This window comes from Meleagris gallopavo, chromosome 1 (assembly GCF_000146605.3).
Source record: "Meleagris gallopavo isolate NT-WF06-2002-E0010 breed Aviagen turkey brand Nicholas breeding stock chromosome 1, Turkey_5.1, whole genome shotgun sequence".
Lineage (NCBI taxonomy): Eukaryota > Metazoa > Chordata > Aves > Galliformes > Phasianidae > Meleagris > Meleagris gallopavo.
Window position 1 is genome coordinate 133,858,253 of NC_015011.2, and position 16,610 is coordinate 133,874,862.

General features: G+C 38.4%; 1 protein-coding gene across 9 annotated transcripts in view; it reads right to left on the reverse strand.

Moving 5' to 3' along the window:
* Positions 1–364: 364 nt before the first annotated feature.
* MCF2L (MCF.2 cell line derived transforming sequence like) overlaps positions 365–16,610 on the reverse strand; it is a 131,831-nt gene continuing 115,585 nt past the window's right edge. For 5 of the 9 annotated variants that reach the window (XM_031557697.1, XM_010728506.3, XM_019610001.2 and 2 more), the window contains exons 17-33: positions 15,297–15,412; positions 14,420–14,489; positions 13,434–13,526; positions 13,202–13,294; positions 12,022–12,147; positions 11,169–11,390; positions 10,535–10,627; positions 10,062–10,140; positions 9,848–9,914; positions 8,520–8,635; positions 7,804–7,890; positions 6,873–6,932; positions 6,478–6,552; positions 3,628–3,761; positions 2,943–3,055; positions 2,723–2,826; positions 365–2,616 (exon numbers count right to left, since the gene is read on the reverse strand). In XM_031557697.1, coding sequence (XP_031413557.1) covers positions 2,522–2,616; positions 2,723–2,826; positions 2,943–3,055; positions 3,628–3,761; positions 6,478–6,552; positions 6,873–6,932; positions 7,804–7,890; positions 8,520–8,635; positions 9,848–9,914; positions 10,062–10,140; positions 10,535–10,627; positions 11,169–11,390; positions 12,022–12,147; positions 13,202–13,294; positions 13,434–13,526; positions 14,420–14,489; positions 15,297–15,412 — 1,743 coding nt within the window. In that variant the 3' untranslated portion in view covers positions 365–2,521. The remainder of the gene's footprint in view (positions 2,617–2,722; positions 2,827–2,942; positions 3,056–3,627; positions 3,762–6,477; positions 6,553–6,872; positions 6,933–7,803; positions 7,891–8,519; positions 8,636–9,847; positions 9,915–10,061; positions 10,141–10,534; positions 10,628–11,168; positions 11,391–12,021; positions 12,148–13,201; positions 13,295–13,433; positions 13,527–14,419; positions 14,490–15,296; positions 15,413–16,610) is intronic. The other 4 variants (XM_031557701.1, XM_019609989.2, XM_019609992.2 and 1 more) reach the window with 4 other exon arrangements.

Sequence of the window (16,610 nt, forward strand, 5' to 3'; positions counted from 1 at the left end):
GAGACAGGTTTGGTTCCAGGAGCTGATCCAGCCAAAAACTGCTAGAAAGGGTCACAGAAGAGGGAGAAATAACTCCCTCCCCACCCCAAGTGTGGGCCCAGAAAGAAAATAGGGAGAGCTTGCACTAGATATGGAAATTGGTGGCCCTACCTGCAGCAGGGGGATTGGAGATTGATGATCCTTGAGGTCCCTTCCAACTCAAGCCATTCTATGATTCTTTGACTCTATGAAATATGGCTGGCAGCTGGCAAGGAAAGTCTGTTCTCCAACTTTGAGCTGGTGATCCAAGATATATGGAACCCAGGATGAGCCCACAGCAACTACTGAACCATGATACGAAAATAAAGCACAGAGCATGTCTATATAAAGGCATTCAGCAAGAAGTGCTGACATTTATTCAAATTTTCATAGTTACAATAGAGACCTCTGACTTTGAACCTCTAAATCACAACAGCAGTTAAAAAAAAAAACAACAAAAAGGAAATGGGTTCTATTAAAGTGCCATGATGTGGAGAAAACCATTGAAATAACGCGAATGAGCTGCAGTGAGAAATGAAAGGACAGTCTTACCCGAGCAATGACAGCAATACATAGGTAAATTATGTTACAGAATTTACAAAATAACTTACAAAGATGAAGATAAGCTGAATTTCATGCTGCCATCTCATTGTTAAATATCAGCTTAACTATTCCTTACCAGCACAGTATCATATGGGATAATTAAAAGAAGATCAGAGGATGTCTGTGTTGAAAAAGATATCTGAAGTAAAACCCTGATCTGCATTTATACTGCAGTATTGCAAGAAACTTAAGTATTTATGAATTGTAAAGTGACACATTCAGCAGCAAGGAGACTATAAATACATCCTTTACATTGATACAGTATATCTACACATTTACATATCTACACACACATGCATATACAGGCACATGCATGCACATATATATGTGCATAGATGTGTGAGTATACATGTGTTTCAATTTTTACTGACCAAAGTCAGCTGCTTTGTGATTGTGTTTGGGTAGGGTAGCTTTTGCAGCTCAGGATCAAGATCATTATTTAGAATCTTTCTCCTTCAGTTTCCTAGGCTATAGGCTCTAGTATCTGAATTTCCAGCAGAAAGATAGACTTCTGGGCTCAGCCATCAGAGAGAGGGTCCAATAATTAATAGTAGTTCCAACTGGCATTGAAAAATTCTACTCATAGTGTCCGTGATACTTTTAAGTAATATGGTATACAAATCAGGTAAAAGCCTATTTTCATAAGTAAAAACATTTGAAAGGCATAGGGGAATGAATACATTTCGAACATGCACGCAATTCTGTACTGTTTGTAAGGACAAAGTGCAAAGGTGAAGAAACAAGGTGAAAATTCCTAACATTGGCTTACATAACACCTTGAAAAATAGAAAGGTTAGCACTACCTTTCCTTTAAGAAATTTATATTCGTCTACAGGACAAATCTGACACTAATAAAGATTTTTTTCACCCATGTTCCGCTTTATGGAAAATTATATCATTTCTGTCTCTTTGAATAAGTCTGTAACAAACACCATTGACTAAAAGTATCTTGTTTCTCACCCTTTTAGGTATGCCTGAAGATGTGCTTTTGGCCCATAGTGAACTCACCGTAGTTTTCTTTGCCTATAATTGCATGCTGTTAGAGCTGAAGGTAACCATGCAATTAATTTACTAAGAAATGATCTAGTGAATAAAGAACATTTGTATTTCATTGTGCATTTGTGTAAGGAAGAAGATACTACTAAATTGCCAAGGCTATATAAACAGAAATTATGGTGAAGAGATGGGTTGTGAGGCCAAAATATTTCAAAAAAAACAAACAAACAAACAAAAAAACAGCTATTCCATTGCATGAATTATCAAAAGGTTGGAAAAGATAAATTGATTTCCTCTTCTGATGCTGTTATGGTCAATGGATTGGTCATTTCTGCATCCACCTCCAAGGTGCAGAAGAGTATCCTGAGGACCCACAAGAAATGGCTCACCAAGCTTACTTCCTGGTGGCTGTAGGAGTTGAGTGCACTGATTGAGGTACATCTGGGGAGAACAGGTATTTTGGGGAGGAGAAACTGTAAACTCTGATTTATTCTCCTCATATCTATCCTGTACAGTGATTGCTACGTTATTATCTTACAGCAAGGATTCAGCACTGAACACACTCACATTCAGATTCTGGATGTTAAGAAATGATACAGTTCTGCAGAAACCTGATTGTATATCAGTGGGAAAACTGTGTTTTATGCCAACACCTCTGCAGCTTCAAACTTCAGAGGAGAAGCTTCTACAATACCCTATTTCAAATCATTTAGTTTTTATTTACAGCTTCACATTCCATGCACTTTTCACCAGGATCTTCTTCTGTGAGAATCTATGAAAATCAGAGAAAACACTGAAAACTAGCAATTCAGAACGGGTAGTTCTCTGATGGCCATCTCGAGTTTTGGATATTGGGCTCAAACTCCAGATTTACTTTCCGTGGAGGTGGGGTGCAAATATGATGTTAGCCCTTAATGTCCGAGAAGCTGGTGCTGCTGGCATTGCAGCTATCACTGCAACTTGATGACGTGCTCAAAGTGCTGGAAGCAGTGCCCGATTCTGGGAAAGAAGAGAAAAATCAAAAGAAATATGGTTGTCATTTTTCACAGTTTTCTCCCATAACAAGAATCTTTAGTTAAACCACCATTTATAGTAAGTAGCCTACCAGAGCTGCTCAAAGATTGAGCTGATTTTGAATTGCCTATGAGCATCAGGAGATTGTTTGCTGGAATCCAACCTTCTCTACCAGTGGTCAGATTCTTCACATACCTATAAAAACAAAAACAGAAGTCAAACTGCTTCATTTGTTGCCTTTAAAAGTTTTGCCCTCAGCATCTGCCTTCCACACACAGTTGTGTATGAAGGTTCCAAACAGATCTGCGTACCAAAGTCCATCCTCCCCTTCACGAATCAGTTGAACTAAATCTCCACCTTTCACTGCAAATTCTTCAGAAACTCCTTTCTCATAATCAGTCACAACTGTATATTTACCAGGAGTCTAAATGCACAAAGGGAAAAAGACAAACAAATTATTTCTACTGAGTACTTTAAAGTATATTGCAGCTTTTGTTACAAACATCAGAGCACTTTCCCCTGCTTTCTCCTTCTCATGCACATATATGTACTCTGTCTTCAATGTGTACGTTCTGAGGAGCAGCAAGACTTTGCTGTTCAATTACGTGCAAATTCAGCATATGAATTCTCACATCCTGAAAAACATTCCGTTACAACAATTAAGTAAAACCTCTACCAAATAAAAGAAAAAATCTCAAGGGGGTAAAAACTAAGCTGGAGAATTAGTGACACGATGTAAGTGATGTAGTAGCTGAGCTTGTCATTGCTTGACTATGGCATAAGCAGCCTTGCTGGTCTACAGGTACACGAAGGCACCTTCCTAAGACACAGGGCTGATTCAAGAAGAGGGATATTTCCCATCGCCCCAGGAATTTTGCTCAGCTGACAATTTCAAAGCAGACACTTTCCTTCCCACAAGTATCAGAAGCATTCCTACATACTGTCACACTTCACAGTAATGTTTGCTTTGCTCAATAGGAAAATGTTTCTGGTTACCAGCTTCATCTCACTTCCCCCTCCGCCTCCTCCTCCTTCTTCTTCTGCATCCGATGAATTCAGCGGCTCCTCAGCACTGGACCAGCCATCATTTTCTTCAGATGCATCAAGAGAATGAGACGTTTTAGCCCAACCTTGATGAACAAAGAGCCGACAGTTACTGTTTCAGCAGCTTATCACTGAGCGGGAGAAGTGTTCTTCCCCCTGACAATCACTCAAGTGATCAATGTAACAGGAGGAAATCTTGACAGAGGGAAGTTACTACAGCCACTAAGTGAAATTCACTGCTGGCTAAAGGTTCCCATGAGGCTAAGTGAATCTCTGGTGATGCACAGCAGTGAATTTGGCCCTTTGGATTTACGGAGATGGAAAGAAAGCAAATTCCCAACCAAAAAGTAGCTTTTTCCACCTTACACGAAATTGAATGATGGATCGATGCTCTTCCTCGTGGGAGGGTGTAAAGGATGTGTTTTGTGGGAAAAGGATGATCACACACGTCTGTCACCCAAAACAACCTAACTGGGTTGGAACAAGGGATGGATGGGCATTCTGATGAGCTCTTGCAGCTATCAAAGAATTCAACGGGAGCTACAGGCATTCTGTACTTCACGTTATGAGCTGCATTGTCAGGTAAGGGCATTCAGGCCGACAAGGATATTTTACCATGCTGGATCATCTCAGTGATAAGTCACTGCACCAAGAAACACAAGAACAATCTGCTGCCTGCCACTTATGGCTAAGTGTTCCTTTTTTTCTTATAAGGGTGAAGCATTTCATGCCTTTATGAGGCTGGATCACGTCCAAAGCTCACAAAATCCTTTTCCAAATTAAGCTACTGTAAGTTTCACAAGCAAGATGCTTTTCACTGAGACCAGCAGCTGCTAATACGTGTGCTGAGCTTATAATGGAAAAAGTCAGAAGGAAAAGGACAAATAAACAGTTCCAATAACATTTTGATTCAAGCCAAATAATAACAATAAGAAAACTCAACAAAAAAGACCAAAAGGAGAAAAGAAAACTTCCCAGCCTTTAACTCCTATGAGTTAAGCTGGGAGAGCACCAGCATTGTCCCTTTCTCAGAGCACTTTACATTCGCCACGCAGCTGCTCATGCCAGGTGCATTAAGGCTAAAGCAGAGTGTTGTCAGAATGAAGTCAAAGCAATTCAAGAAAGCACACTCAGAGCACACCAAACCGAGCAGGTCTTTTACCTCGCCTGCGCTGCTGGATGCCCTGCACAAGGCCAGAAGTGCTGACCCACTTGGCCCTGTCCAGGGTTGAGAATGACATCTGTGAAGAAACTGAGTAATAAATTCCTGCTGTATTCCATGCAAATTTCTTTGGAAACACACATCCTACCAGAACTCCCTATAAAGGCAGGAAACATAAGGAAATGGCAGAGTTCTAGGAAGAGCAAAGGCTATGGAGAAATGAGCAAGCTTAAGTTTCACAGTGCCAGGAAACCTGAGAAGTCATGAGCTGTGTCTCTTCAGAAACCAGCTCACTGGTTTCTTTAGAAATAGGATCATCACCAATATACAATTTTGTCACTAATTCATCTTCCTTGAGCTCATGGGGATGTAAGCAGGTGTGATGCTGCCATGAAAGGAAAGGAGTGAGAGGAACAATATACTCTGCACTGAGAAGCTGAGAGCAGCAGCTGGTGCAGTCTCACCCTGAAATGGCTGAACCCACTGCCTGCTCATCCCAGTTTGAGTCGTTGAGGAAGAAGCTAAAATGTCAGAAAAGAGATCAGAAGGTGCATGACAGAAAGAAGGAATTACTGAATACAGAGGTTCTCTGGGTGTCTGCCCTGGGTTCATACTGCTTCCTGCTCAGACGCTGCATAAAAGTTTCTCCAGCACAGCAGCAAAAATAGCATCATCTCCACAGATGATGAGAGAAAGATTAGTGGCTGTGAAAACCCAGAGAAGAGGAGGAGGGTAGGGCTCAAAACAGCTTAATCTTTAGAATAATATTAAGAGATGGCCATGGGAAAAGAGCGGGGAAGAGAGGGAATACTTGCCATGTACTCTTTAGTTACTCAATCTCAAGGATTTGTACTGAAGCTTTTGCCAATAGCCTTGCTAGTTAGGAATGGGTCATTTAACTGAAATGCTTTATATTCATTACTTAGCTGTGGGTTGGGAAGACAGGAGGCAGAACGCTGCTATTGTTCAGCTACAGCATCTGGAGTTAACAGGGTGCTGAAAACTGTTTTTTGTCACCCAAAAAAAGATGCAATGAGACTGACTTCAATAATACAGACCTAAAATGGAATACAGCAATGTATATTCCTTGAGGCAGTAGTGATCTCCACTCTGACTAGAATAGTTTCCTTACCCCTCCCACTTCCCCCCCTTTTTTTTTTTAAAGAAGTTAAAATCTCCCCACAAGGAGCAGAGTGAGGGAAAGATGCTAAGTGGAAGACCATGCATCTCATAGCAACTAGGTGTCATGGTTTTATTAACACCCATCTTCTAGTTGTTTCTCCTGGTTGAGTACCAGATCTGGAGGTTGGTGACCCTGCCTGTGGCAGGGAGGCTGGAACTTGATGAACCTTGGGATCCCTTCCAACCCAAGCTATTCTATGATTCCATGATTCAGGAAAACATCACTTTCCCACCACTCTTTTCAAAGAAGTACAGTTAGCCATATGCTACTTCATTTGATGCCAAAGGTAAAACTTTGACAGCTTGTGCTATCAGAAACTACGTGTACAGAAGCCAACGGATCCACGTAGAAAAACCCAGCAGATATCAACACTGCCACATAACATCATCATCATACAGGTATCCCCAGCATCAGGGGTATGTGGATATTTGCAGAATATAAGATGTAGTAACACTACCTCTTACACCAAAAGGAGTTGGATCACTCACTACTTCGTGCCGTTTAGCTTTTTTGTCAGGACTGGTAGGAGAAGCTGCAGGAGGATGAATAGGCAAAAAAAACACAGAGATATTGAAGAACTGGAAAAAAGAGACGAGGTGGATTGCATGCTAAATACCTTTGAGTTTACACTGGAAAACAAACAGATCTCTGAGATCACTCTAATTTGAGATACCATTGCTCAATTACAGAAGTAGTTAACTTTTCACATAAATTTTTTGAAGGTAAATTGACAAATTGCTTTATAGTAATAGTTTACATATGATTTCAAGTGAACACAATTAATTTCAATTTTAGACAAACATTACCAATTTAAACAATCGCTTTTATACAAATCTAGTGCTACAGCAATACCTGGTCCTGTAAGAAGGATCATTGGCAATGTCTGGCTTTTAGCAGTAGAAGATGGAGTTTCTGTCAAGGCAAGCGTGGGATATTAGTGCTCACCTCATTACTATCAGATACACAACCCTAAAGAGTCAGTCTCTCCAGGAAGAACTCAAAGGTAATCAAGGTTTAAAAAGGCATACTGATAAGATGCTTGGAAAAGAAATCATGCTCTTGAACAAGTTTGATCATCTTAGTGCCATTCAGACTGCTTGAAGATAGAGATTCAAAGCAAGAAGTGAATGTATCCATGCAATTACTTGGCAGGAGGAAACAAGAGAAATCTCAGACTCCTATTGCCTGTTTTAGCAAAAAAGAAATAAGACAATTTCCAGAAGCATAAAGAAGTTCCTATTTACTTCTGTATCTAGCCAAATAACCTTATCATAGATGTTGTGCTGAGGTCATGCTTTATAGATAGAAATATTCTAGCAAAATCTTGATTCATTCTTGCCAAGTATGGGTACATTTGGGGCAGATCCACTGAATCTAGAAGCAGGCCAGGCACTTCATCTGAAGGAAACTTCCTCTAGGTTCCTACAGAAATAGGCCCTTTAAACTCTTTCCTAGGCCTGAATACTGGGACTGGAAGCACCGGAAACTACATTCCTTCCCTTGCGACTCCAACAGCTCTGGTTTTCTGGGCTAATCACCCTCTTCCTCACAGCAGAGCCAATTTCTCTCAAAATCTCCCTGTCGCGGTCTGTGATTGAGGAACCTGGCTTGAACATAGGAGAACAAGCTAATATACGCATTGAAAAAGTATATGTGAGCCTGTTACACTACTTACACACACACACACACACACACACACACACACACACACACACACACAGCGATTCAATTACAACCTTACAGAGAACATCTAGCTATTTTTTTCCCCTCTTTATTAAATTACCTTTCTGACTTTTGAGGTTAGTAAAGCCCTGCAGCGTAAAGCGCTTTTTTGACAGTACAGAGCATTCTGAGGTAGAGCTAGTGTCATCTACAAAGGAAAAGAAACACAGAAAAGGGAAAAGGCCATGAAAAGGTCGAGGCAAAAAATGATTCACAGCCCTGCCAAGGAACCAGGGTGAGGAAGGACAACTGAAAGGCCAAGTCCAATAGAAGAAGCAAGTGTCCAGTTGTTTGTATTTGTACAGGGGTTTGTATTTATGCTAGTCCAGTAAATTATCTCAGCGACATAAACCAAAATTCAAGGTGAAAAAATACTCTTTAAAACAGGTAATGCTGACAAATTTATCCATAAGAAGTAAAAGCTGAGAAGCCAGGCAGCTCTAAGAGAAAGGTATACTGCAGTTCAAGACCTCATAACCCACAGTTCCCATCTCCCTGGTGCTATCCCTTCACTAGCATGGCTTTGGGCCTGTCCACACAGAGTGGAGCACAAACCTCTGAGGTAAGGGCAGATTGGACTGGCATGTTCACACGGCGCATGCAGCACATTGTGGGTGGGCTGCCTTGGGGCTGCAAGCAGCAAAGTCCTGCTCCTTCAAGTGTAACGCTGCACTTGCCTGTACTACCACGGCTACCATCTGGTGGATCTGCCTGTGCATCTGCAGTGCAAGCATGCTTTTCACGCCTAAAGACAACAATATATATGTCCAAACTCACCTTTGCCTTTCTCAGGGTACTTTGATGCTACTGTGGTGACATAACCTTCCAGACCTGTGAGATCAGCTTTTCTCTCATCCATTTTTTTCATGTTTCTGATGTTGTTCCTTGAAGGACTGTTTATTGGAAGAAAGTTAAGACAATTAATCCAGCAAATCTGGATCTGAACAAGGGTAATGATCTTGACTCAGATTGTCTTTGACATACAGATATCTTTTATATATAGACACATAGGCTGAAAACCATTTCTTAGCTACTTGGTTGAAGCTGTGCAAATTAGTGACTGTGCACAGAAAGACCATGAGCACATACAAAGGAGAAAGGTTTCAATTTTGACTGCAAATGTAGTGTGGTGGTTGGGAACTACTAAAAAGTCAACTCAGGATAACTTCCTTTGAGTCTTAACTACAGAAACGCGTTCCAGAAAAAGCAAATAAAAGGGGAAGAACAAAAGGAAAAAAAATAAACTCTGCATCACAGAAGCTCTTAACATAGGAAGCAGACAAAGAGTGAATAGAGATGTGCTGAATGTACACTCGGATTCCCATCGCACCTCTGATTGCAAATGAAAATAAGAGACAACCTACACTTGCTGCATACCAGGGAAATTCTCAGTAAGTGATAAGTAGGTGCATGGAACATGCAGGACCAAGAGCTACTGATGCATATTCGAGCACACACCACACAGCAATTACTGAAGATGTAAGTGTATGGGTGAAACTCACAATATGGGCAAAAAAAAAAAAAAGCAAGTAGCAGAGGTCAGAGAAGGGCAGAACAGCAGGGGAAAGCAAAGGACTGCACTTATATAGGTTGGTAAGAATGAAGGATGAAGCACAGGACAATAAAGGAAAAGCTTGACTCCAAACTTGAACAGACACTGAAGGAATGAATATATCACTCAGTAAGAAAACTGGAGGAAAAAAGAAATGAGAAAAAAAAATGCTCTGTAAAGGACAAAAAGAAAAATGAATCTGGAAGAAAAATAATTTAAGTGATGGAAAAGAACAGAGAGAAAAGGAGAAGGCTGCTGTACATAACTCTCTCTTACCTGGGATATAAAATATATAACTGATCGTTCAACAAACAGAATCATGGTACTACCAGGATTATGGCTGGCACAAAAGATTACCTATCTGCAAAGCCCATGCCACAGTTGCTCAGCTTAATAGTTCTGCAGATGTATGCAAACTCCAATCTTTGCAGCTCTATACTAGAAAGAGACCTAAAAACCCCTAAAATATAAGTGTCAGTACTGAGGAATAGGACTAATAAAGATTGCAAAGAGAATGCATTAGCATACTGGGCTGATTTGACAACTTACTTACCTTGTACAAGATGATGCTGGTAGAGGTAAACTCTGAGTGTGTTCAAGTGTCCTATGCTGACTGGCTTCTGTAATGGAGAGAAAGAACTATTTCACCGATTTATGATTTAATCTTTTCATTCTTGCAATCGAACACAGTGGTGAACAGATTTTGAAGTTGAAAGAGAAAAGAGATTAAAATAGATGTGTGTATATATATAAAAAAAATATTTTACCTCTGCATGCCTGCAGTTGACTAGTCAGCACTTTTCTGATTTCATTTACCCAAGTAGCTTTAACTTCAGGAGTTGGTGCCTACCCAGAAAAAAAATTAAAAGATGATCACGCATCGAGCACACAAAAAGCTGCAAGCTGAAGCACAACTTCAGAGGAATTTTTCAAGAGGAACAGCCAGATCCTCTCCCTAGCCTCTCAGTAAGCAGAAACTGAAGGACAAAGCTGTGCACGTGCCACAGACTTACCCTGGCTCCCAAAAATCTGCTGCTCCAGTGAAAACAATAGCAATGGTGTATGCAATATCCTTGCATGGGTATCGTAAAATATGATTAAAAATAAAGGGAAAAAAAAGAAGCCAAAACAAAATAGATCTTGTTAGGTTTAGAATTCCCTTCCTTAGTTTTTAGTTTATTATTACTGTTAATTGTTATTATTAATTGTTATAGTTTAAAAGGTATTTGCATGTTGTTACCTGTATGATGTAAACTTCTTCCCTTGCATTATACCAGATTTCAAATTTTTTTGCATCACCTTTGACATTTTCTGTTATTCCAACTGCTGCCATCTGGAAGCAAAAAGGACAGCTGCTGACTAAATTGCAATGTAGATAACAACAGAAGCAGAAGGGTAACAGTATTCTTTGGTAACCTATTTATGAAAAACAAAACCACATTTGGCTCAAAGAAAAGAAAGCACACGATCTGCATGTTGGACACAAGGCCTTCAATGCATTATGTCAGCATGGCTACCTCAAAGGGAAAAAAGGTTTAAGTTAATTAAATTAAGACTGACTCACAAACTGTCTCTTAGAATCCGGAGTGACAAATCTTACATCTATTTTATACTACCCACTGTGACATTTTCCTAGTGATTAATGCAACTGCCATCCAGCTAGACTAGCGTGGTTTAGACATTTGCAAAGGACAGTTTACCCCCTGACATCATCACCCATCAGCTCAAAGTGACACAGACTTGCACTAACAATCACACTCGCCTGAAAGAGTGAAGCTTACGCTGAAAAACTGCAACACGACAACAATAAAGAAGTGTGTTACTGCAACTAATCCCTTATTATGACTACCTTCCTGGACTGCTGAGTGCCTTACATTTAAGGAGTGTTTATAGCTGTAAGAAGGTGCCTTCTCATATCCCTCTCCGTTTTCTTCTCGCTTTTTACAGAACAGCACTGCTTTCTCATGGAGGAACAGGTGGCGCTGCATTGGCTTGAAGCGTGCCAAATCTTTCACCTTTGAGTGACCCTTTTTATGATCAGTCCAGACGTTGAAGGATCCCTGCATTAGCAGCTTGCCCAGCTCATTCAGGTTTCCCTAGAACAGAAAAGTGGTATTTATAACTACAGACGTAACATCTGACTGAAACACACGCTCTGAACAGGTCCTTGCAAGTTCTGTCATTCCAATTAATCTCACATCAGTGTTTATGTTGCATTTGGAAAGATAATGAAAATATAGTCAGTGTTTAATATTCTCTCTCCTACACTGTTCAGGCATGATTTTACAGTCAGAAGTAGCAAAACACAGAGATCACACACAGAAAAAAGGAGGAGGTGCAATACATATCTGTTTTTTTTGCCTATTGCAAAGCTCCTTATATTTATCTATTCATTTGTTTCTTTTCTTGGAAATTTTGGATGTTAGCTTTACACGTGGATACAAAGAACCTGAAAGTGACTCCCACTTGGCAGCATCCTAAGCCAGACTGTTCAGGATGATTTTCTGTTTCCAACTTGGTGAAAAGTAGATCAAAGAAAGAAAACTTGAGCAGATAGAGGAAAATATTATTCATAGCAGGAAAACCTCAGAAAAGAGAGATAATCTTTCCACTGTTTTCATTATATAATGCAGTTTAAAGGTTTTGTAAAATATTCTTCTCATTATTAGTAAACAATAGGGAATACACTGTATGTAGGTGCCTAAAAATAATAATATTGTTACTCACATCATAGCCTGTGATGGCTATCTGGTGCATAGAATCATTGACTGCTTTGAGAATACCCAGTATAGAATTTAATGCCTCCTGGAGGTCTTCAGCACCTTCACAGTTCTTACTGTACTTCAGCATTTCCTGGGCAGGCAAGGACAGACAACACACTTTGTTTTGCAATCAGCAATAACTAGGATTATTTTAACACTGAATTTGGCCTACATTTTTAAAATTATCCAGTGAAGTTTACACTGTATAATCTAGTGGATTAAGCATTGGCTCTAACTGAAAAGACCCCAAGTTTTACCTCATATCTGCTGCTAACCAGTCTCCTAATTCTCCTAAACCTTTTATAAGCACAGCCTAAAAAATTTACAAGTTTGAGTTATTGAGCATTTTTAACCACAACTGCTTAAAACAAAAGCAAAACCCCAATGTCATCCTTTTTTTTCCCCACTCATTATTTTTTTTACATTCTGTTACTTTTAAAAAACAATAAATGTAAAAACATAGGCAAATTGCATTTATTATTTGAATTACTGTAAGGCCTGGAATGCTAGTTGCAGACCTAAATATACTATGTAGAACACTGCTTACACATTTTAAAAAGTATTTCTTCTCCAAAAAGCTTATTGGGGAAGCTGTATCTTCACATTTGATCCAGATATACAGAGCAGTATGAGAATAAATATTTACTCGTGGAGTTCAGAAAGAAAAGATTCTTCAAATAGAAAACTTTCCAGGTACTTCTCTCTTCATAAAGGCTTGAAGTAAACTAAGAGCTTTCAAAGAATTAACTCAGTTTTAACTCAAAAGTAAACTACCATTAAACACAATTATTGAACCCTGTGTCCATGTAGTGACTATTTCCTAAAACAAATCAGTTTCAAGCACAGTAAAAAGTTAAACATTCATTTTAAAATATATAAAACTATATTCCTCTCATTTTGTTCCCTCTGTCCATAGTATGTCTAAATGAATCAGAATGGCATCCTTCCTAAAAATTGCATACGGTGACCACAGTTAAGTACGTTCCCTACGACACCGATTAACTGAATCTTTCTGGACACATTCTCAATTTTGATTTATACACCACTCTGCTCATTTAGATTTCTCTGCAGTGGGATGAGAGAAGCAGCATTTAGAAGAAAAAAGAAAAAAAATACATTTAGCATTATAATTTTGTAACACATACCTTTAGCAATAATTGGTATTTGGTTATTCTTTGAACTGGCTTCAGCAAGTATGAGTCCAAACTGAGCTTGTGATCAAGTTTCCTTTGACATTCCTATAATCAGTGTCAGATTTTGTCAGTACACAAATCAATATTCAGTACACAAACCAATACATTTTGTTATTCATACTTGAGATAAATTAGCAATTTAAAAAAAAATACAGAAATATTTCAGAGAATCAAGCAAGCACACCTGAAAGAATACGGAATCTGAAAATTGCCTCCACAAACTTTCAGATCGAGGTTTGTTTTGACAGTATTTCTCATAAATCTGGAAATCTTCCATCTGAAATGGGGGAGAAGAGTAAAAAGTAAATGATTTTTTTTTTTTTTAAATAGGCAATGTTCTTAAGAATTTTTCAGTCAGCAAGTCTAAGGAAAAAGGACAATTCCTTAAGTTGCCTGTTCCTACCAGGCAACAATTTTTCAGTACCATTTTGTAACAGCTACTTGTTTTGTACATGGAATGCATGAATAAAACGCTGTTAACTTTTACTTCAATTGAACAACAAGTGCCTTATGAAGAAGCATATGTTATGTACAAATGCATTTATGTCACCCTATGAAAAATATAGGGTCTTAATTTAATTCAATTAATGCCAGAACATGATTCCCTCTGCATAACTTAAAAAAGTTTCGCCCTTCTTTCTTTATGCATTTGTATTTTGTGAATGTGTTTGCCACTGGAAGTGGACCAACTAGTTTGTTGTCCCTTATCACTTCAACACTGTCTTCAAGAAGCGGATATTTTTCAATTGTGTTTGCTTACACAAGCCCCGTAGTGCTCCTGTTGCTCCAAGAGATTTCACACGGACAAGATATAATTTTCATTTGGTTATTCATGAAATTTTCAAATTCTGCTTTGTTTTCACAATAAAAAATATTTTCCAGTAAGATTAAGCAAAATAATCAGTAATAGTAATGTCAATTGACCCAACGCATGATGCTTCTTTCATGTTTTCCTAATTGCAACTTTAATAAAGCAATTTTCTTTCAAAACAGTAGTAGCTCTTCCTATCAAAATTAATTACACCCCACAGTGGAAAATACCCCCAACTCTCTCACCCGTTCAAAACAAACAAAGAGGACCTGGTGGCAATTATTACATGAAAATTACTCTCAGCTGTAACAGTCTTACAAGGGCTTACAAATGAAATGTCAGCTAAAGTTGACACATACCTGATCCAGAAAGCACCGTCCTACCAGTTCTGGGTATTCTACATAATTTTCTAGTTCTCTCAAGAATATCCTACAAGGAAGAAGATTTTCTTAGAGCACATGTCAAAGAAAATTGTAAACATTCACATTCTTGCAATTCATCGTCTAAACTTAAAGAAACAGAGCTGTAACTGTGTATTATGAAATTAAACAAAACTGTCCTAGATGATGTTTTAAAAAGGAGTAGCAAAATAAACACGTTCTGATCAATTTCTTTTAGCTTACTGTTGCTACAACAGAAACCAAACATAAGATTTTGGTGGGGGCAAAATGGCTTTGCTTCCCTGCCTTATGTATTTAGTAGTAGGATTTATAAAATTTAGTGGTTTTTTTTTTTCTTCCGAAAGCTATCAAGCAACACAAGTAAAATAATATATGAAGAAGTGACAAACACTAAAGTCTAGTTTTTCCTGAATAAGAAACAGCTACTTAATATGCTTAATTTGTCTTGAAAATACTTATCTTCTAAATATTTAGACATTGCCATGTGAAAAAAACATCTCTCCAGCAGCAATAAGGTCGTTAAGTATAAAAATTAAATAGCCTCAACCAGATGCAAGAGCATAGAAAATTGGTAGTTCAGGATAATAATTTACTTTCCTTTGAAAGTTTAAATATAAGAGAAACCAAAAAAGCAAACAAACTTTGCTTCAATAAGCTTGGAATCAGACCATAATACTTTTTTCAAGAAGATGCAGAATTTTACTAGTGTTCTGAAAACATTTCTTCTCTAATGCTATATCAGTTTTGACTCAATAGAGCTGGGTGAGGCTCAGTAAGGATCTTTTAGCAACATCCCATCCAAATGTTACTTTTACATCTGAATCCAAATCCTCACCTGTTGTGAAAGTGATAAATTTCTTCCATATTCCCAAACAAAATATCCTTCTTGTTTTGGAGTTCTGGTGAAATGAGGTGAGCCATTAAGGGGTTGTCCATCTCTGCAGCATACCCCTACAACAAAAAAGAGGGTACACTGATTATCTTCCTCTCTTTGATAGGGCAGTTTGCCTCAGCAGGCTGATAAAGAAAGATCTAAAAAAATCTGTTCTTTCATCAGTCCAGTAAGATGCATCTAATGCAGGTTTTCAAAATACACACAGTAAAAATTGCAGTAATTATCTGAAGTAAAGATAAAACAGCTTGCAATCATTTCCACCAAATCCATATATTCCCATGTTGCTCAGACATAACAGTTTGCGCTTTGTATTAGACTTTACATATCTGAGTTTGAAGCCACAATTCCAGCAAACCTTCATCCTGGTTTTAGCTATTATGAAGAGGGAGCAGGAAGATTGCAGTTATTTCTAAACGAAACCATTAAGCTGCATATTATATTTTAAAGATACTTTCATTAGATTTGTCACCCAAAGTCATTACCTTTAGATTCTGACATCTTCTGTGTAACATTTAAGGCCACATTCTCTTATACATATTTGGCACAAGTAAGGAAAAGGAGGCACACATGGCTTTAACCCACGTGTGTTCTCCTCTCATACCCTGAGGTGATTAAGCTGTAATTACGAGATCTCCCAGAAGGAAAAAAAAAAAAGTATCTGTATACACAGCAAGTATGAAAGAATGGCTTCATTTAATGCCAGCTAATGGTACCTGCATTTCTTAGACTTCCATGTTACTAACAGGCTTTCATCATCTCCAAGACAGAAGGTGCTTCAGCTTAAATGACTTCCTATGAATTTGTCAGTTTAGTAAGGGGAATTGAACAAAACCATACTTAGTGAGAAAAGATCATATGGATTGGACAAGTGCTAGGAATGATGAAAGATTTAAATATTACTGCATTTCACAAGAAAGGTGAATGTGAGGTAGTTTAGATTTGGATTAGATTTCTCTCTCTTGCTCTCAGTTGTCAGGGACAAGGTGGTCACAGGAAAAATAACTGCATTAGTGGCAACAACTTATAATACTGAATGTCACTGAACCATAACGAAGTGACAAGGTGAAAGGAAGGATAAGCAATAACACACCTGCAATCAAGACTTTAAAGCCCAAACTAGAAATAGTAGGAGAACTAGGTGGTAAAGTCAGGTAGCCTAAAGAATTCAGGCATTTGATCAACTAGCAGTTAGATTTTTATTTATATTTTAAAGATCCTTTAAAAATCGGAGTGTTTTTTCGCCTCAAACACTGA